Source organism: Pristiophorus japonicus, chromosome 4 (genome assembly GCF_044704955.1).
Source record: "Pristiophorus japonicus isolate sPriJap1 chromosome 4, sPriJap1.hap1, whole genome shotgun sequence".
Classification (NCBI taxonomy): domain Eukaryota; kingdom Metazoa; phylum Chordata; class Chondrichthyes; family Pristiophoridae; genus Pristiophorus; species Pristiophorus japonicus.
The window spans coordinates 183523491-183546173 of NC_091980.1; the positions used below are offsets into that span (position 1 = coordinate 183523491).

At 47.2% G+C, this 22683-nt stretch overlaps 1 protein-coding gene across 1 annotated transcript in view; it reads left to right on the top strand.

The window, feature by feature from the left end:
* The window catches only part of LOC139262267 (deubiquitinase DESI2), a 321240-nt gene extending 299120 nt beyond the window's left edge, over positions 1 to 22120 (top strand). Inside the window, exon 5 of the mRNA XM_070877413.1 lies at positions 21484 to 22120. Within this exon, the coding sequence (XP_070733514.1) occupies positions 21484 to 21729 (246 nt within the window). The 3' untranslated portion in view covers positions 21730 to 22120. The remainder of the gene's footprint in view (positions 1 to 21483) is intronic.
* The last annotated feature ends 563 nt before the right edge of the window (positions 22121 to 22683 follow it).

The following is a 22683-nucleotide window of genomic DNA, read 5'->3' on the forward strand; positions in this document are numbered from 1 at the left end:
TTTAAGAGCTGAAGACTGCCATTTGGGAACTATTTTTAATGTTTATGCTTATTGTGAAAAGCAGTAAGGGCTGAAAATGCATTTTTTCACTGCATTGCAATTTGTATTAGTTCTGAATGCATTGCTCCTTTAATTCATAACCCCTTTAATTGCCCACAATGCCTTGCGAACTCCACAGCCTCGCTGCCACAGGCTGTAAGAAGCAGCAACGCCGACTGTGGATGGGAACTTCGAGTCGGAGGCCTCCATTAACACCACCAGGAGGGTGTTTCACTGGTAAGTTAGCGCTGCGCTCCACATCGCCAACCCACCCAGTGCGAATTTTTCAACATTAGAGTCGCGGCTATTTTCTGCAGCCATTAACTCGAGTTGCTGGTGACACTGCCAATTTTGTCCCCCATAAGAATCTTACAGCACAGAAGGAGGACATTTTTCCGTCGTCCCTGTGCTGGCTCTGAAAGAGCTCTCCAATTTAGTCCCACACCCCAACTTTTTCCCCATATCCCTACAAATGAGTTCTTTTCAAGTTGTGTCCAATTGCCTTTTGAAAGTTCCTATTGAATCTGATTCCACCACCCTTCCAGATAATACTTTCCAGATCATAACAGCTCTCTGTGTGCAATAATTTTGCTTCTAGTTCTATTGACAATTATCTCTGGTTTTGAATATCTCTATTTAATCTCTCCTTAATTTTCTCTGCTTTTGGAAGAACAATCCCAGCTTCTCCAAACTCTCTGCATAATTGAAGTCCCCAATCCCTGGTAACACACTGATAAACCTGCTCTGAACCCTCTCCAAGGGTATCTTTCCTAAAGTGTGGCATTCAGAATTGTACACAACACTCCAGCTGAGGCCGAACCAGTGATTTGTAAAGGTTTAATATGACTTCCTTCTTTTTGTATTCAATGCCCCTATTTACAAGGTCAAGTATCCCATATCCTTTCTTTACAGTGTCAGCTGTAGCTCAGTGGGTAGCACATTCACCTCTGAGTCAGAAGGTTGTGGGTTCAAGTCCCACACTTGGGACATAAAAATCTCAGCTGACACTCCAGTGCAGTGCTGAGAGAGTGCTGCCCTGTTGGAGATGCCATCTTTCAGATGAGATCATTAACTGACTGCTCGATCAGGTGGACGTAAAAGATCCCATGGCACTATTTTGAAGAATAGCAGGGGAGTTATCCCTGGTGTCCTGGCCAATATTTATCCCTCAATCAACATAACAAAAATTGTTTATCTGGTGATTATCACATTGCTGTTTGTGGGAGCTTGCTGGGCACAAATTGGCTGCTGTGTTTCCACATTACAATGAAGCAGGGAACAGCATCAACCCCTGTACATGGCCTTCTTTGACCTCACAAAGGCCTTTGACACTGTCAACCGCAAGGGACTAAGGAACATCCTCCTCCGTTTCGGCTGCCCCCAAAAGTTAGTCACCATCCTCCGCCTGCTCCACGATGACACACAAGCCAAAATCCTGACCAACGGATCCACCACAGACCCAATCCACGTCCGGACCGGGGTCAAGCAGGGTTGTGTCATCGCACCAACGCTTTTCTCGATCTTCTTGCTGCAATGCTCCATCTCACCCTCAACAAGCTCCCCGCTGAAGTAGAACTAAACTATAGAACCAATGGGAACCTGTTCAATCTTTGCTGCCTCCAGGCTAGATCCAAGGTCGTCCCATCCTCTGTCATCAAACTACAGTACGTGGATGACATTTGCGTCTGTGTACACTCAGAGGCCGAACTCAAAGCCATCGTCAACACCTTCACCAAGGCGTACAAAAGTATGGACCTTACACTAAACAACCATAAGACAAAGGTCCTCCACCAACCTGACCCCGCCATTCAGCACTGCCCCCCCGGTCATCAAAATTCATGGCGTGACCTTGGACAACATGGAATATTTTCCATACCTTGGGAGCCTACTATCAGCAAGGGCAGACATCGACAACGAGGTCCAACACCACCTCCAGTGTGCCAGTGCAGCCTTTGGTCACCTGAGGAACAGTGTGTTTGAAGACCAGGACCTCAAATCTGGCACCAAGCTTATAGTCTACAGGGCAGAAGTGATACCCGCCCTCCTATGTCTCAGAGACGTGGACTATATACAGCAGACATCGCAAAGTGCTGGAGAAGTATCACCATGTTGCCTCCGCAAGATCCTGCAAATCCACTGGGAGGATAGGTGCACCAACATCAGTGTTCTCGCTCAGGCCAAAATCCCCAGTATCGAAGCACTGACCACGCTTGACCAGCTCCGTTGGGCGGGTCACATCGTCCACATGCCTGACACGAGACTCCCAAAGCAAGCGTTCTACTCGAAACTCCTACACGGCAAGCGAGCCCCAGATGGGCAGAGGAAACATTACAAGGACACCCTCAAAGCCTCCTTGATAAAGTGCAACATCCCCACTGGCACCTGGGAATCCCTGCCTCAAGACCTCCCAAAATGGAGGAAGAGCATCCAGGAGGGCGCTGAGCACTTTGAGTCTCATTGCCGAGAGCATGCAGAAAACAAGCGCAGACAGTGGAGCGTGCGGCAAACCAGACTCCTCACCCACACTTTCCTTCAACCATTGTCTGCTCCACCTGTGACAGAGACTGTAATTACTGCATTGGACTGTTCAGACACCTGAAAACTCACTTTTAGAGTGGAAGCAAGTCTTCCTCGATTCCGAGGGACTGCCTATGATGATGACAACAGTGACTACACTCCAAAAGTACTTCATTGGTTGTAAAGCGCTTTGAGACGTCCGGTAGTCGTGAAAGGCGCTATAGAAATATAAGTCTGTCTTTCTTCCTTTTAACTGTCTTATCACCTCACTCTGCCACCTTCAAGGATTTGTGACTGTAGTCCCCAGGTCCCTCTGTTCTTGTACCCTCTCAAAATACAACCATTTAGATTAAACTACCTCAGCATGTTGTTTCTCCCAAAGCCCATCACTTCACTCTCTTAAGTTACAGTCAAGAGGGAAGACACTGTTTAAAATGTTCAACCTAAAATAATGATATGGCAGCAACTGGAAATCTCAGGAGCAACCACAACTTCAAATAGAGCTTGGATTAAATCTGAAAATCCCAAATGTAGAATTTGCTTCCGTTGTAAGATAAAGCACCTAATTAAAATGTCAAACTGTGATTAAAAGGATATCTTTAAAACAAGGTTCAATCCAGGGCAGAACATAATTTTCAGAGAGGCTTGAACCCATTTGATGTGTTCTTTTTCTTCTGAGGTGTTCTTGATAATCTATGGCTTTGCAGGCTTGAAAAGGGGCATCCCCAGTGGGACCATATAGAGGTATTTAAGATACTTAAAAGGCAGAGAATGTAAACCCAGAACAATACTTGCAGATGCATCTGAGCAGCAGGACAAGAGTGCATAGATACACGTTATGAAGGACAATTTTTGAACAGGTGTCAGGAACATTTCTTTACTAAGATCAGGTTGTCAGGAAGGATGGCTGGGGCCATGACACTGGGTGTGTGTCAGAAGCAGCTCGATGCTGCTCCGCACTTTGGGAAGGACACCATTATTCTGTACTTGTGCTATCAAAACCCTTATGAGGAATTGTGACACAGGAAGCGAAAAATTGTTTGGTATCTTTTTTAAGCTAAAAATGATGTAAACCGTGGGAAGAGGGTAGGGTTTGTATTCTGGAAGGATGAGATCAATTTGGCTGACTGGTCTTCTCCACCCAAACCTATCGTGTGAACTCCTGCCTGTGGATGCACTGCTGAACACAGTTTGCAGAGGTGGCATCATCACTACTCAGACCACAAACTGTGTTCCCTTCTCCCCTCCCCGCCTCTTCATTGCCGCTGATAGCAACACTCACTTTGGTTAGAAGCGCTGTTTAAAATGTTCAACTTAAAATAATTTGTAAATGAGGGGTGCTACTGTCTGCATGTGTGGGGAGGCAGACAAACATCTGGGGCGGGGCTTGCTGTCTTTCTGGGGACCATCCCCAGATACTGGGAGAAAGTCATTGATGTAAGTCACTGATACGCACTGTATTCCTGATTGCCAGTTCTGTGGGATCTGTCCTCCTATGTAAATCAGGTGGATACCACAGCACTGGGAGCTCCAGCATATCAAAGAATCACATCTACATGAAGCATTTCTGTAATAGAAAAGGGTTATAATACAAAGCCGCTGTTGTATTATCATACTCAATGTGCCATCCAAATGTATGCAGATTGTGACAAAAAATAAAGTATTTTTGCCTAATTTCGGCTTGGTGACTGTCCCTTGGTGAGGTGAGGAGTCAAGCCGTATTCAAACTAACACATCGGTCAGAATTTTTATCTTGGAGTCGGGTCAGATTGGGTCGGGTTGGGTCGGGTCGGGTGGGGAACGCGAGGTTTTGCTCCGCAGATTGTTCAGAGCGACTTTAACTTAATGGCCCCATTTAAAGCAGTCTTGTGCAGTTCCCGGCCCAATTAAATGGAGCAGGTTTGATTACATAATTGATGACTCATTTCCAGCACTGATATTTAAAGCAGCCTTGCACTCAATTCATTTGAAGGTTACCAGAGGAACAGGGAAGGTGCAGTAGAAACATCTCAATACTGTTCCAAACATTAAATGATGGATACGCAAAGACAGAGGGCTGCACCCAGATTTAGTGATGCATCCGTGCATAATCTGATGCAGGCAGTAAGAGCAGGCATGGAGGTTCTGTTCCCTGCAACTGGCACAAGAGACTGCCCAAAGACACCAAAAGGCCTTGTTGGAGATAGCACAGGAGGTCAGCAGCAGGATATAGTGAGGAGGATCTGGATCCAGTGCAGGAAATGATTCAATGATCGCATGAGGTCAGGAAAGGTAAGTGCAATGCCACACTCACCTTCATCATATGCCTGTCACCACATCCCCATCACTCGGCCTTCCCAAGCCTACCCCTGCACATCACTCCTCACACCAACATAACTTCCAGATCCACCCATCCCTTCTCTCTCTACATACATACATCCCCATCTGACGAACCACCCCTGACACTCGCCCTCATCTTAATGCAATCACAGCAAGTAACACCACAGAATGAGGCCATTTGGTTACACCCTCTACAGATGTAACCTATCCCTTCCTTCACTCTCACACATAGTTCTGTTCTTTCCCTCCTTGCAGGAGAAAAGGACCCAGAACACGTGGGAGAGGCAGAGAACCGAAGGTGGCCCTCCATGTTTCATGCACTGACTCCAGCAGAGGAGGGGACCCTGGTGATACAGGGAGTTGCAGAGCTGCTGTCAGAGCGAGACAGAGAGAGGGGGACATTCCAGCAACCTAGTGACAGAATTACATCTGATGCAGCCACATGGCATACAACAGTCACTCACATGGTGACTGATGTCAGCAACCAGTGAATTTTCATCATGTGCATAATGTTAATGTTACCCATTCTTAATATAGCACTTCTAACTCATCTCTTTACTCTCCCACAGGTCCATCAAGTGCCTCCCCACTGTCCAGCCGGAGGAGGGAAACGACTCCTCAAAGGAAGTTCCAGCCTCTGAGGGTGCACCATCAGCAGACCCAACGCACCCTCCACCAGCACAGATACATGCACCTCGGTGGGTCCTGTCAGATAGAATGTTGTTACCTGGTGTCTCACAGGTCACAAGTGAGCAAGAGCAGGTGGTTTTGACAGGGACAACAGTGGAGACTCCTCACCGGAGGGAGCAAGACTCTCCCAGCTCTGCTGAGCTGTGTACAGACACTGAGCCTCGGGGGCCGTTGAGAAAGAGGGTGGTCTTATGGGGCTGCAACAATTGCAGGAGGCTCTGGCAGGTTTTGCATCCACGATGTCTGAAAATATTCAGAAAATGGAGGAGTTTGTCTCCAACATGAGCACCACCATGTCGCAGGCGATGGCGACGATGTGCTGTTCCATGGAAATGATGGCCACCTGCACGGAGCAGCAAATACATCAGTCACATGAGCACATGCTAGTTGTGGACAACAGATGGCAGGCACTCATAGACCTCCTCTCAAGGAAGGATGTTAAAGAAGACAGGGGAGTGCGGGTGGCCCATGAGAGGGATGATGGTGAGAGGGGGCTCTTCTCAAAGCGATCCCACTTCTCCCCCATTGACTCCCCCCTCAGTCACAGCCCCAGATGCCTCCTTGAACAGCGATGGCCAAGTCTGTCCCCGCACAATTGCAGGAGGAGCCAACTTAGGCGGGGCCCTCACAGGCTCCAAAACCCATAGAATGCCCGCTAAAAGTGGCTGACGAGTCGCAACAGGGAAGTGAGCAGTCCGCCTCCACCTCTGCTGAAGCCACAGAGGGTGCACCTCGTAGAGGCACTGGGAAAAGGAAAAAGACACAAAAGTAGATGCGCACAGGTGTGCACATGGGTGTAGGAACAAATGTCAGTGATAAGTTTTGGATGGCACAGATAAATGTATTTCTTTGCACCATGTCCCAGTCTTGTCCATTTTTACCTGCTGCCTGGGAAGTGGCTTTGTTACTTGAAGTGAATGATGAGACTTAAACTTGAGCACTGGGGGTTTGGGAGGAATGTCTTGGTCATTGTAGGGATGCTTTATGGTGTTGTGACGGGGGCAGAGGGAACGTTGTTCAGCATGTGGCAGCCATATGGGTGCATTGGAGCAAGTTAAATAAATCTGGCCATGATGAGGCCATCCCGGGGCCTTCTGGGCAGCAATATTTGCCTCTGCTGGTGTCATCTCTACCTCAGGTTCATCCTTCTCTTCCTCCTCGTCTACCACCTGCTCCTCCCCCTCCTCCGATGGGGCTGTGCGCTGTGCATCTTGCTCCTCCTGCAGCTCCAATCTTCGCTGCTGCGCTCTGTTGTGCAGTGTACAGCAAACAACGATGATTCAGGAGACCCTGGCTGGTGCGTACTGAAGGGCTCCTGCAGATCTGTCCAAGTATCTGAAGCTCATCTTCAGCATGCCTAAAGCTTGCTCTATAACACATCTGGTGGACATGTGGTTCTCATAATAATGCTCCTCGGCCTCAGTACTTGGCATCCTCAAGGGTGTCACGTGCCATGTCTTCAGTTAATAGCCCTCGTCTCCAAGCAGCCAGCTAGTGTTTGCGGGTGCGAAGAGCTGAGGGAGGGTGGGCTGGCGCAGGATGAAAGAATCATGACAGCTCCCTGGGAATCTGGTGCACACATGCATGATGATCTTTTTATGGTTACAGACGAGCTTCACATTGAGGGAGTGGAAGCCCTTGTGGTTCACAAACACCCCTGGGTGATGATGGGGTGCTCTGATGGCCACATGTGTGCAATCGATGAAGCCCTGCACCTGTGGGAAGCCAGCCAGAGCTGCAAAGCCGAGAGCCCGCTCAGTAACACTGGCTTCATCAGTGGCAAAGGTTACATAAATGGTTGATGTGTGAAACAGGGCATCGGTCACCTGGATGATGCATCTGTGGGCGGCCGACTGCGAGATCCTGGAAAGGTGAAGAAGTTGAGGGTGGTGGTGACTTTGACAGCCACTGGTAAGCAGTGTCCACTAAGACCTCTGGGCAGCAGGTCTTGTTCCAGCAAGCTACAGATGTCTGCGACGACCTGGTGCAATAGCCTGAGCCTCCTGAGGCACTGCTGCTCAGTCATGTTGAGGAAACTCATCCTCTGCCTGTATACCCTGTGTTGGAGTTATTACCTCCGGCGCGGTGCAGCCCTGTGGAGCCCTCTTCTCTGCTGTGGAGCATCAGGTCATTGAGGAGAAGGCTGCTGTTGTGGTTGTTGCTGTTGCTGCTGGTGTGGTTGGTGTTGTTGGTGCTGGGGCTCATCTTTGGTCCGATTCTGAGGTCCAAAGTGAGACAGTATAAACGGCACCCCTGCTGATGTAGTAGATGGCAGGTAAAGTGGGGATCAGAGGCCTAATCGCTCAATGTTGTGATAATGAGTAGCAATGTGGTGAGAGTGGCTTCCGAGGTTGCAGACATGACCTGCAAACTGCTGACACCTAAATCTGTGGACAAAATGGAGTCAGCAAGAGCCTTTCCATGAGGCAAATAATGAAGCGTAATGCGGGAGTATTTATGTGCTTTTCCCAGCTGTCAATGCATGGACTCGCCAATGGCCACTGAACTTCCGCCTCCCCTTCACAAGCAAGATTCCCGAGCTGCGTGAATCCCGATCTCCTGCAGTAAAAGTCAAAAGCTGGTGTTAAAATCCCTCTTACAGGCCTCTCAACAAGAAGTTAATTACTTGAATGTGGTCACCCGTCTCTGCCGATCGGATCCGTGTCACACCTTCAAAGCCACCTGGGTTAAACACGCGAGGCGGTGGGATGACGATGGGTTCCCGATGCGCTGGCAATTTCTGGGATTTTTGCTGCCAAGCCGTCCCCAAACCCATACATTCGGCAACGGGAAAGTGTCGGCCATACTGGGGGATTGATTTTGACTTCGCTGAGCATTAACGGAGTGGTAATGACCTCAAAGTGGGGTCATTAGCCTTACCGCCCAATTAACACTGGCGATGCGGCCAGCTCCATTTTGAAAAGAGCCTATCAATGGGTGTCCAGAGCACCTGCCTGTTTCAGATGATAGACCCTTTTTAATATAGAAATCGAGTTCTATGACGCACATAGGACTCCAATTGTCATTTTAGGTAAGAGCTGGTCCAAGTGATGGACTAAGAGGTGCGACATAGGTAAATGTTGAATAATTGTTGTGGGCCACACTAACAATCTGGGCCACTGCTTCTCCATGACCCACCTGACCCTCCCACACCCTAGCAATTTAATCAGCGGCCCGATTTTAAGACCTGAAACTGGCAAACTGCACCGCGACCCCTGTCTTGCATCTGGCAGCTCGCCTGCCGGATTTAAATGGGAAACCGATCAGTGCACTCTGCCAGTCACACACCCAAACAGCAAACTTCACACCGGTGGGTGATGGGTTCAGTCATCTGTGTGTTGGTCAGTTATTTTTAAATCCACTAGCAGTGAGAATTTGCTTTTAGAGTTAAGTCAAGCTGGTATAGCTTCTGCATTTGTAAGAAATGTAAAAATATATTAATTATTGTTTAGATAAGTGTTAACTCTGAAGAATAGTAATTTAGTATTGTGACCTTTCATTATTCTTCTTTTGAGGAGCTAAATATTTTTCACTGAATGTACAGATGTGTTATATTACTGCTATTTATTCTCTTGTTCATCTTTTGTTTTGTGTCTGCAAATTGTTTATATTGAACTGCAAGTAAATCTGGACAGTAGTATGGCCTGTACGAAGGGATCTAATGGTATCTCCATTGTTCTCAACTGACAGAATGTTGTATATATTGCCCAAGGATCAAACTGCTATAGTTATGGTTAATTTTTAGATCAGATGTAATATACTCCGATTTCTACCTATTTGTCCTGGAAAGGATTTTGCTTTAATTTATAATGTGATGTTTCTATGAAGTGAGATTCAGTTCACGAAGTGTTAGCTCACAGGGACACACAAACTGTCTGGGATGTTGATTAGGACCATTTGTTGCAATAACAGATGAAGCAGCTATCAAAATGGTGCCATATTAGTTTGGAGACAATGGTGGGTCATTACACATATTTCAGAGTTGTTCACACCATTAATGCAAAACAGTTCACACCATTAATGCAAGAAAGTGTGTGGGATTAGATAGAAGTAGGAAGGGATAAAGAGGATAAATTGTGAAGAAACCCTGTGCAATGTTTCCTGCAGTGTTGCCACTCACCAAGACCACAACTCTCCGGCCACCTGTCCATAATGGCCAGCATGTTTCTTCAAGAGGAATTCGGCCTCCTCTGGTCGCTGCCTCCTACCCGATGTTGTGCACAACCTTCTCCTACAAGAAAGGTTCAAGGAAGTGAGGGTTGAAGTAGTGATGAGGGCTGAGTGTGAGTAGGAAGAGAAGGAGGTGTAGTGAAGTGTGATGTAGTGATTGTAGGAGAGTGAAGGTGGCGAGGAGAGGAGTATTGTGAGTAGTGAGGCTGCAGCTGGTGTAGGTGTGAGCAGAGAGTACTTGAGGCGAAAGATAAGCGCCTTACCTTGATAATTCTGCTGAGGTCATGGACGTTTTTCTGCATCTCAGCTATATCCTGGGAGCTAACCTTGTGACATTGACCTCCTGAGTGACATCTTCTCATTGGCCGAGGAAGTGTTGTCTGGAGAAGTTTTTGCCCTACTTTGTCAACAGACTGGACCAGGGCTGTGTCCAAGAACCTGGATTTTTTTTCTCAAAAATATACATTATTCATATGAAATTTTCACAATACACTGGAAAATAGCTCAGTACCTTGTGGTCAGCAATTCCATACAATTCATTTGGATGCTGACAGCAGTTCCATACGATGCACTAGCGTGCATTTCATTTCAAGGTACAGTTTAGTACAATCCGTAAATCACGTTACATGCAGTACTGTGCAAATGAGGGTAGCGTCCAAGAACCTGGGTTTTTTAAAAATTTCAAAATATACTTTTGTATATAAAAATTTGCACAATACATTGGAAGACAGTTCAGTACATTTGGATGTGGTCAGCAATTCCATACAATACACTTGGACGCTGACAGCAGTTCCGTTCAATACATTTGCTTGCTTTACATTTCGAGGTACATTTCAGTACAATCCAGGATACATTGTAATACAGTCATCAAATTACGTTACATGTGGCACTATACGGTACACGGAATGAGTGAGGGTACAGTTACATTTCTTTGCAACATACATTACTAAACAGAACTTGCATTATACATGGCACTACATAGGTTTTTTCAGATCATGATGCTCTATGTATTCAAAAAGTTTACAAGTACAGCCCGAGGGGAGTTTTATACTGATTCCAGCCCCTGGGTTTACCATGATGGAAGGGCTTTAAACTGTGACTCTTCCCCACCGTGCCCTTGCAGCGACTGCACCAATTTTTAGTGTGTCCCTCAGCACGTACTCCTGGATCTTGGATTGCGCCAGTCTGCAACACGCAGACGTGGACATCTCCTTGCTCTGGAAGACCAGCAAGTTTCGGCAAGATCAATGTGCGTCTTTCACCGAGTTGATGGCCCTCCAGCAGCAGATGATGTCTGTCTCGGTGTGTGTCCCTGGGAACAACCCGTAGAGCAGAGTCCTGTGTTACGGAGCTGCTTGGGATGAACCTCGACAGCAACCACCGCATCACCTTCCAGACCTGCCTTGTAAAGGAGCAATCCGAAGGAGATGGATGACAGTCTCGTCCGCACCACAGCCAACTCGGGGGCAGAGTGCCGTGTCTCTGAAACCCCGGCTGTGCACGAAGGATCTGACGGGTAGGGCCCTCCTCACCGTCAACCAAGCTACGTCTTGGTGCTTGTGTGAAAGCTCTGGTGATAAGACGTTCTGCCAGACAGTCTGCTCGGGGAACTACCCGACAGGGTCCACCCTCTCCTTCTTTTGTAGGGCGTCCCAAGAACCTGGGTGCCCGCTTTGTACCTCTGCAGTAATTTTATTCCTTTGAGAATGTTTCCTTGCTGCCTGCAGCAGCCAGAGTTCACCTCCCCTTTAAGAGGTGCTAGCTGCCTGCAAGTAACCTTCGTCAAGCCCAATTTCCCAATCCCCAAACAGGCATGCAGCCAATGAACAACAACTTTTATTTATATAGCGCCTTTAATGTCCCAAGACGCTTCACAGAAGTATTATGAGATAAAAAAATTTGACACCGAGCCGCATAAGTAGAAATTAGGGCAGGTGACCAAAAGCTTGATCAGAGAGGTAGGTTTTAAGGAGCATCTTGAAGGAGGAAAGAGAGGTAGTGAAGTGGAGAGGTTTAGGGAGTTTCAGAGCTTAGGGCCTAGGCAACAGAAGGCACGGCCACCAATGGTTGAGCGATTATAATCAGGGATATTCAAGAGGGCAGAATTAGAGGACCGCTGACATCTAGGGGAGTTGTGGAGCTGGAGGTGATTACAGGGATAGTGAGGGACGAGGCCATGGAGGAATTTGAAAATAAAGATGAGAATTTTGAAATTGAGGCATTACAGAAGTTAGTGTCAGTCAGCGAGCACGAGGTGATGGGTGAGCGGGACTTGGTATGAGTTAGGACATGGGCAACCGAGTTTTGGATCACCTCTATTTTAGATAGGGTGGAATGTGGGAGGCCAGTTGGAATAGTCAAGTCTAAAGGTAACAAAGGCACGGATGAGGGCTTCAGCAGCGGATGAGCTGAGGTAGATAATAAACAGTGTAGATAGTGCTGGCGATATGCCTGGCTCATGATAATGATCTGCCAGCACCAATTTCACATGCTCCCTGCAACCCAGTGTGTGGACGCGTGTGACATGCACCCTGACCCTGTGCACCCATTTTCAGGCACACTCGAATTTCTAGGCCTTGTAACATGCATGAGTTCAGGAATGCAGATTCTTACCTTTTTCTGCTTTCATTTCTTTGCCAGCATGTCGGTAGTCAGTGAAAGATGGAAAGCTCTTGCCTTTGAACCACACGATTAAGCTGCTCAGAGTAATACATGGCACGATTCAGGCAATGCATCTTCTTCTGCTCAACTTGTTAGCAGTTTCATTAAAATCCAAGACAGAATGCTATAACGGAATAGATTTATTCAGCTTCCAGATAACTCCACACACATCAGTATTTCTATAACCTTACGAGGTTGACTGACTGATTCATTCAGATTTGACAATTGTTGTTTATTGATGAAGTCCTTCTTCCTTAGACACTGATTTCAAACACGTTGGTGGAACTAGTCTACATTAGACAGTATTTGCTGCAGCTTCTTCTATGGTATTAACTCCTTGCAGACTGATTAATTTCTACAGTTTACATCTGCCTAACTGCTACAGTGTCAGATTGTTAAGGGACTGTCCATAAATGCTAACACTCAAACCGATATGAATCAATGAGACAAGTAAGAGGTCATCTATAAATTCTCATACTGTTTCATTATAGCCAGGGAGGACACTGAGATTATATTTCAGACAGTTTTGCAATTTTAGAATTAGCTATGCTGTTCAATATATGATTTTATGATTCTATGTTTCATCCAGGTGGAATGGTTCATATTAAAAGTGAAATACAACTTAATACCAACAATGTATTAACTGATAAAAATAAGCAAAAGTTAGGTCTACGAATAATAAGTGTTGCACTACTAAGGGACTGGATGGTTTATGCTATACTGGATATCATATCATATAGAATGGTTACAGCATGGGAGAAGGCCATTCGGCCCATCGATCCCGTGCCGGCTCTCTGCAAGAGCACCTCGGCTAGTCCCACTTCCCCGTCCTTTCCCCATAGTCTTGCAAATCTTTACCCTTCATATACTTATTCAATTCCCTTTTGAAAGCCATGATTGAGTCTGCCTCCACCATCGTTTCAGGCAGTGCATTCCAGATCCTAATCATTCAATGTGTAAAAAAGCTTTTTCTTATGTTGCCTTTGGTTATTTTGCCAATCACCTTAAATCTGTATCCTCTGGTTCGTGACCCTTCTGCCAATGGGAACAGTTTCTCTCGATCTACTCTGTCCAGATCCCTCATGATTTTGAACACCTCTTTCAAATCTTCTTTCAAACCTCTCTGCTCTAAGGAGAACAACCCTAGCTTCTCCAGTCTATCCACGTAACTGAAGTCCCTCATCTCTGGAACTATTCTTGTAAATCTTTTCTGCACCCTCTCGAAGACCTTCACATCCTTTCTAAAGTGCAGTGCCCAGAATTGGACCCAATACTCCAGTTGAGGCCAAACCAATGCTTTATACAGGTTCATCATAATTTCCACGCCGTTGCACTCAATGAGCTCAATTTTCTCCAGTGATTTGCGCCGTTTTTTTGGAGCAGGCTGCTTTTTTTGGCCTAATTTGAAAAACCACAGTTTCCTCAATCAATTTTCACCAGTGTAACTCAGTTAGTTACGATTTTTTAGGTCAGTTTTTTTTTCAGTCAAAGGGAGCATAACCAGCCACCTGCACCAATTCTGGCCAATTAGGGAAGTTTGGCCAGCTGAGAGTTACTCCAGTTCTGCTTAGGCCAGCGTATGTGGCTTCTGTTGAAAAACCTTCCCTAGAGTTAAGGAAAGCAGCACAGGTAAGGAAATCGGTGCAGCAGCTGCCTGGACACAGTGAAAGAATTGAAAAACACATTGCAGCAACTTACCTCCAACCCTGTCCGAAGGCTGTCTGGTCCCATTCTCGGTGCCCGGTTCACACACTCACTCACTCACTCACTCACTCACTCACTTCACTCACTCACTTCACTCACTCACTTACAGAGAGAGAGAAAGAGAGAGAGAGAATTATTTTAATGTGTTGGGAGCTGGCTGTATGCTTCGACTCGCATTGTTACTATGGCAGCCCAAACTTTTTGGCGCAGATCAAAGCTCCAGCCCCCAAAACTAAAGGTCGGGTTAGGCCATGCCAAAATGAACAAATCCAACAGGGAAACTTAGAATTTTTTTTTTGGCGTACTTAGGCCCCCAAAAATTGGGCGTAACTCTTCAAGTACGCCAAAAAAATGCTTTGGAGAAAATTGAGCCCTATACCTCTATTCATGAAGCCCAGGATCCCGTAAGCTCTTTTAATCGCTTTCTCAACCTGCCCTGCTACCTTTAACAATTTATGCACATATACCCCTCGGTCTCTCTGTTCATGCACCCCATTTAGGGTTGTACCCTTTAGTTTATATTTCCTCTCCTCATTCTTTCTACCAAAATGTATCACTTCACATTTCTCTGCATTCCATTTCATCTGCCACAAGTCCGCCCATTCCACCAGCTTGTCTATGTCCCCTTGAAGTCTATCACTATTAATATGTCCTTACTATACAGTACAAATGCACATGTGGCCCATGCTTGAGAGAAGGTCACTCTGTGACCAGTAACATTTATTAGCCAGCACTGAAGTGATAAAGGTGGGTGGAGCTTCCCGTTTTATACCTGAAGGTCCAGGTTAGGATTGTCTCCCACAAGTTCACCACCTAGTGGTCAATGTTGTCACGGTGTACAACTTAGGTCAGTTTATACATGGGTTACAATGACAGTTGAATACATGACATCACCTCCCCCCAAAGTCTTATTGGGATCACAGGTTAAGTCTCTCTGGTGGTTTACGCTCCCTTGTAGAGCGCCTGAGTTGGGGCTCCGGTTGTTGGGTGCTGGCCTGAGTGCAGTTTGCGGTGCCTCAGGCCTGTCCGGACTGCCCACAGTGACTGGGCTCTCCTCTGCTTGGTTCCGGTGTTTGGTCACCTGTGGAGGAGTGAAATCTACACCGTGTTCTTCCTCTGCTTCTTCTATGGGGTTGCTGAACCTCCTTTTTGTTTGATCCACGTGTTTGCGGCAGATTTGTCCATTGGTAAGTTTAACTACCAGAATCCTATTCCCCTCTTTGGCAATCACAGTGCCTGCGAGCCATTTAGGCCCTGCAGCGTAGTTGAGGACAAAGACAAGGTCATTGACATCAATAGATCGTGCCCTCGCATTCCCGTCATGGTAGTCACAGTGTGACTGGCGCCTGCTCTCAACAATTTCTTTCATGGTGAGGTGTATAAGGGATAACCTGGTTTTGCGCGTACTTTTCATTAGCAGCTCTGCGGGTGGGACCCCTGTGAGCGATAGTGGTCAGGATCTATTGGCCAACAGGAAGCGTGATAAGCGGCTTTGTAGGGAACCCCCTTGGATTCTGAGATTCCCCTGTTTGATTATCTGCACTGCTCGTTCTGCCTGGCAGTTTGAGGCCGGCTTGAACGGTGCCGTTCTGACATGGTTAAAACCATTTCTTGCCATGAAGTCCTGGAATTCAATGCTTGTAAAGCACGGGCCATTGTTGCTGACCAAGACGTCCGGTAGACCATAGGCGGCGAACATTGCCCGTAGACTTTCTACCATGGCAGAGGATGTGCTTGAATTGAGAATGTCACACTCGATCCATTTAGAGTAGGCGTCTACTACAACCAAAAACATTTTTCCAATGAAAGGACTTGCGTAGGCCACATGGATGTGTGACCATGGCTTGGTGGGCCAAGACCAGGGGCTAAGGGGGTCTTCCCTGGGCGCATTGCCCAGCTGGGCACACGTGTTGCACCTGCGAACACAAAGTTCCAGGTCTGCATCTATCCCTGGCCACCAAACGTGTGACCTGGCAATTGCCTTCATCGTGACAATGCCCGGGTGCTCATTGTGAAGTTCCCTGATGAACATCTCTCTGCCAATCTGGGGCATGACTATGCGGTTTCCCCACAGTAGGCAATCGGCCTGAATCGAGAGTTCATCCTTGCGCCTGTGAAATGGTTTGAATTCCTCAGGGCATGCCCTGTACGGGGCTGCCCAGTCCCCATTCAGGACGCATTTCTTGACTAAAGACAGAATCAGGTCTCTATTTGTCCAGCATTTAATCTGACGGGCTGTCACAGGTGAGCCTTCGCTTTCAAAAGCTTCAACAGCCATGACCATCTCAGCAGCATGCTCGGTTGCCCCCTCGGTGGTGGCTAGTGGGAGCCTGCTGAGTGCATCGGCGCAGTTTTCAGTGCCCGGTCTGTGCCGAATTGTATAGTCATAGGCGACTAACGTGAGTGCCCACCTCTGTATGCGGGCCGACGCATTTGCATTTATGGCCTTGCTTTCGGTCAAAAGGAACGTTAGGGGTTTGTGATCTGTCTCCAGCTCAAATTTCCTGCCAAACAGGTACTGGTGTAGTTTTTTTTACAGTATATACACATGCAAGCGCTTCCTTTTCTACCATCCCGTAGCCCCGTTCTGCCTGGGACAGACTTCTGGAGGCATAAGCTACCGGCTGTAACTGACCCTTGGCATTAATATGCTTCAACACACACCCGACCACATAGGACGACGCATCGCACATTAAAACAAGTTTCTTACATGGGTCATATAGCATTAACAGATTGTTGGAGCATAACAAATTTCGTGCTCTATTAAAAGCCCTTTCCTGGCTGTCCCCCAGACCCATTCGCGACCTTTGCATAGGAGCACGTGTAGCAGCTCTAACAGCGTGCTCAATTTGGGAAGAAAGTTACCAAAATAGTTCAGGAGCCCCAGGAATGAGCGCAGCTCAGTCGTGTTACGGGGTCTGGGTGCTCTCTGGATCGCTTCCGTCTTGGATGCAGTAGGGCTGATCCCGTCTGCTGCTACCCTCAACCCCAGGAATTCTACCTCTGGAGCTAGGAAGACGCACATCGCCTTTCTCAGTCGCAGACCTACCCGGTCCAGTCTGCGTAGCACCTCCTCCAGGTTGCGGAGGTGTTCTTCAGTATCGCGACCCGTGACGAGGATGTCGTCTTGAAAAACCACTGTCCTTAGAATCGACTTGAGGAGGCTTTCCATATTTCGTTGAAAGATCGGGGCGAATCCCAAACGGACATCTGTTGTACTCAAACAACCCCTTGTGTGTCGTGATGGTAGTCAGCTTCTTCAACTCACTCGCCAGCTCCTGGGTCATGTAAGCTGAGCTCAGGTCCAATCTTGAAAAAAGTTTGCCACCGCATAACGTCGCAAAGAGGTCCTCCGCTCTCGGTAGCAGGTACTGGTCTTGAAGTGACACCCGATTGATGGTGGCCTTGTAATCACCACATATCCTGACCGACCCATCCGCCTTAAGCATCGGCACAATCGGGCTCGCCCAGTCACTGAATTCGACTAGCGAGATGATGCCCTCCCTCAGCAGGCGGTCCAATTCGCCTTCTATCTTTTCCCGCATCACGTACGACACCGCTCTGGCCTTGTGGTGTACTGGCTTGGTGTCCGGGTTTATGTGAATCACTACCTTGGTCCCCATGAAAGTGCCAATGCCGGGTTGAAATAGTGAGTCAAATTTGTCCAGGACCTGTCAGCATGATATTCTCTCCACAGAAGAAATGGCATTGACATCACCCCATTTCCAGTTCATGACAGCCAGCCAACTCCTCCCTAGCAGTGCGGGACCGTCCCCCGGGACAATCCAGAGTGGCAACCTGTTCTCCGAATCTTTGTGGGTCACGATTACCATGGTGCTACCTAGCACCGGAATGATCTCCTTTGTATATGTCCGTAGCTGTGCGTCAATTGGCAATAATTTTGGCCTCCTGGCCTTGGACGCCCACAACTTGTCGAACTGTTTGATACTCATCAGGGACTGGCTGACCCCTGTGTCTAGCTCCATTGATACTGGGATGCCATTGAGGAGCACTTTCATCATTATCGGTGGCGTCCTGGTGTACGAATTGTATATGTGCTCCACATGAACTCGCTGAATTTCAGCTTCCAGCGATTTACCCCAGTGTCCATTTGGCCTCGTAGGGCTTACATCGTCCCCGTCCTCCTCGTACATCAACCTGGCTGCAGGCTTCCTGCACATACACGCCAAGTGACCGCTGACGTTGCAGTTTCTGCAGATATATTGCCGATACCTGCAAGCTCTGGCTGTGTGTTTGCCTCCACACCTCCAACATGAGCCGTTGTTGGAAACAAAAGGTCCATTACCAGTCGATCATCTCTGACTGTCTCTGTAGCTGTCCTTAAGCACAACATTGACAGGTGTTGATGGCTCCATTACTGGCCGCATTGTGCCTTGCGCTGGCATGAATCGCCGTTCAGCTAGACATTGTCTCTGTTGAATTCCCCTTTGGATTCGACTACATGCTCAGGCATGTCCGATTGCCCCTGTCTGCCTGGAGAAATGTGTGCCGCGTTTACAATGTTGACTCCCTGTCCATTTGCTGCATTTAAACCAAGATTTTTGTCAAACATCATTCTGGTCTCTTCCTCCCCTGAGATAAATGTCTGGGCCATCAAAGCCGCCGTTTCCAGGGTCAAGTCTTTGGTCTCAATCAGTTTCCTGAAAACCCCAGTGTGCCCTCAATAAAAAAGTCTCACAGCATCTCCACTCTGCATGCATCTGGGAACTTACATAGGCTCGCCAGTCGCCGGAGGTCTGCCACGAAGTCTGGAATGCTTTTCCCTTCTCGCCGCCGGTGCATGTAAAACCAATGTCTCACCATGTGCATGCTGCTCGCCAGTTTAAAGTGTTCCCCAATTAACTTACTGAGCTCTTTAAAAGTCTTCTCCACTGGCTTCTCTGGCACTAGAAGGTCCTTCATCAGGGAGTACGTCCTAGATCCACAAACCGTCAGGAGATGAGCCCTGCATTTGTCGGCCGAATCCTGTCCCAGCCATTCCATAGTGACGAAACTTTGCTGTAGTCTCTCAATAAAATCGTCCCAATCATCACCAACACAGTACCTCTCTTCTGTGCTGCTAGTGGCCATGCTCGCGTGGTTTAAATCTCAGTTTCTCGTCGCCAATAATATGTCCTTACCATACAGTACAAATGCACACGAGGCCCATGCTTGAGAAAAGGTCACTCTGTGACCAGTAACCTTTATTAGCCAGCACTGAAGTGATGAAGATGGGTGGAGCTTCCCCTTTTATACCTGAAGGTCCAGGTTAGGAGTATCTCCCACAAGTTCACCACCTAGTGGTCAATGTTGTCACGGTGTACAACTTAGGTCAGTTTATACATGGGTTACAATGACAGTTGAATACATGACAACTATCCTCCTCACTGTTCCGTATCCTTCCAAGTTTTGTGTCATCTGCAAATTTTGAATTCCTGTGCACTCACATCCAAGTCATTAATATATATATACAGAAAAGCAGTGATACTAGTACCGACCCTTAGGGAACACCATTGTATACCTTCGTCCAGTCTGTAAAACAACCGTTCACCACTACTCTCTGTTTCCTGTCACTTAGCCAATTTCGTATCCATGCTGCCACTGTCCCTTTTAGTCCATGGGCTTCAACTTTGCTGGCAAGCCTATTATGTAACACTTTGTCGATCGCCTTTTGGAAATCCATGTATGTACACCATGTCAACTGCATGGCCCTCATCAACTCTCTCTGTTACCTCATCATAAAACTCGATCAAGTTGGTTAAACACAATTTGCCTTTAACAAATCCATGCTGGCTTTTCTTAATTAATCTACACTTATCCAAGTGACTGTTAATTTTGTCCCTGATTATTGTTTCTAAAGCTCCCCCACTATCGAGGTTATACTGACTGGCCTATAGTTGCTGGATTTATATTTTTTGAAAGAGGGTGTAACATTTGCAATTCTCCAATTCTCTGACACCATCCCCGTTTTTAAGGAGGATTGGAAGATTATGACCAGTACCTCCGCGATTTCTTCCTTCACTTCCCTCAGTGTCCGATGATGCATCGCTTCTGGTCCTGGTGACTTATCTACTTTTAAGTACAGCCAGCCTTTCCGGTTCCTCGTCTTTATCAATTTTTTCTCCATAACCAGATCCAGCAATGTCTCCTTCCTCATTGGGCCAGAAACATACTGATCAAGAAACTTCACCTGAACATACCAGAAATTCTTCCCCCTCTCTGCCCTTTACACTATTACCATCCCAGTCTCTATTTGAATAGTTGAACTTCCCCATTATAGTTATTGCATTTCTTTGTAATTTCTCTGCAAATTTGCTCCTCTATATTTTCCTCGCTGGTTGATGGTCTATAGAATACACTTGGTAGTCTAATGGCATCTCTATTATTTCTTAACTCTAGCCACATAGATTCTGTCCTTGACCTCTCCAGCTCTCTCTCCAGCTCTGTAACATTCTCCTTAACCAATACTGCCACACCACCTCCTATCTTTCCTTCCCTATCCTTCCTGAATGCCTTATATCCAGGAATATTTAATATCCAATCCTGCCCTTTTTTGAGCCAGGTATTGCCATGACATCATGTTCCCATGTGGTTCTTTGCGCCTGCAGCTCACCAATCTTGTTTACTATGCTTCGTGCGTTCACAAACAGACACTGTAAACCCATCTTAGACCATCCTGTGTTCTCCCTCAGTCTGACCCCACCTAATATTTACTATTTCTTTCTTTAGTGCCATCTGTCTCTCCCAATCCTTTGTGCCCTTTGTTATTCCTTTCTAATGCTACATCCTGGTGTCCCCCTGCTAACTTAGTTTAAACCCTCCCCAACAGCACTAGCAAACGTCCCGTGAGGACACTGGTCCCGGCTCTGTTGAGGTGCAACCTATCCAGCCTGTGCAGATCCCACCTCCCCAGAACTGGCCCCAATGCCCCAAGAATCTGAAGCCTTTCCTCCTGCACCATCTCTCCAGCCATGCATTCATCTGCTCTATTCTTCTATTTCCACACTCACTCGCGCGTGGCACTGGGAGTAACCCAGAGATTACTACCTTTGAGGTCCTGCTTTTTAATTTCTTTCCTGGTTTCCTAAAATCTGCCTGCAGGATCTCATCCCTCTTTCTACCCATGTTGTTGGTACCGATATGGACCACGACCTCTGGCTGTTCACCCTCTGCCCTCAGAATATCCCTAGTAGTAAAGCCTTAAATTCAATACTTACATTTCTCACCTGAGCATAAATGAACTAAAACTTATTTCAGAGAAGAGTTGTACTTCCTTTGTTGTTCTACATGTGTTGACTGGTCCGTCCTCAGAATTTCGTCTTGTTACCCACGGTGCGACTGAAAGATAGTTTGCTGTCTGAAGCTAAGCTTGTTGTTTTCCAGATACTGTGCGGTAAGGAGATCCCTCGCTGGGTGAACCGGCTGGCTTACTTCAGTTCCTGCATTCCATTCCTGCAGAGTTGTCTTCCCAAGGAATGGCTCACGCCTGCAGCTCTCCAGAGCCACATCAGCAGCCAGGGCCTAAATAAGGACGATCAGAGCGACACAGGAGATGATGAGTCACCTTCCACCTCAGCCTCTGGGACCGCTTCAGGAACCACCAGGACCTGCAGACACACCAGAGTCTAACTATGTCTCTGAATTGTAACTTCTCTGACCCTTTTTCCAATTTTTCATATCTGTTTTTTGTAGACTTTCTGTGACAGCCTTTAAAGCACAGGCCTAGTACCAGCTGAAAACCGCTGTGGCGTTACGGCTTAAGTGAGAGGTACAATGTGATGGTCAGGTAAGACAACTGAGTGACCATCAACAACTTAGCACCTAGGTGTCTGGGTTAACAAGAAGATGATGTTGGAACCTACCTCCCAGACCTTGGTCCAGATCTTTTTTACAAAACCTATTGTGCACGTTTCACCTTAACAACCAACCTTTCTCTTGTATTGAAATCTCCGTGAAAACCACTACTGTCAATCGCAATGTCTGCTCAATGAGAACATCTATACAGTGTTAACAATGATATCCAAAGGGAAATAAATTTGTAAAAAACAATCTGACTGTAAGCAAGACATTTCTCTGCTGAGCTGAGGATTGACCTCATTTAATCTTTCACCAATTTTTGTTCAAAGTTGATACAGTTGGCGACCTCCATCGAGCAAACAGCGGGGGAGCGCTGTATTGACACACAGACAGTAGGGGGCGTTGTACTGGAATACAGACAGTAGGGGGCGTTGTACTGGAATACAGACAGTAGGGGGTGCTGTACTGGAATGCAGATAGTAGGGGGTGCTGTACTGGAACACAGACAGTAAGGGGTGCTGCACTGGAATACAGACAGTAGGGGGTGCTGCACTGGAATGCAGACAGTAGGGGGTGCTGCACTGGAACGCAGACAGTAAGGGGTGCTGTACTGGAACACAGACAGTGGGGGGGGCATTGTACTGGAACACAGACAGTAGGGGGGCGTTGTACTGGAACGCAGACAGTAAGGGGTGCTGTACTGGAACACAGACAGTGGGGGGGCATTGTACTGGAACACAGACAGTGGGGGGCGTTGTACTGGAACACAGACAGTAGGGGGGCATT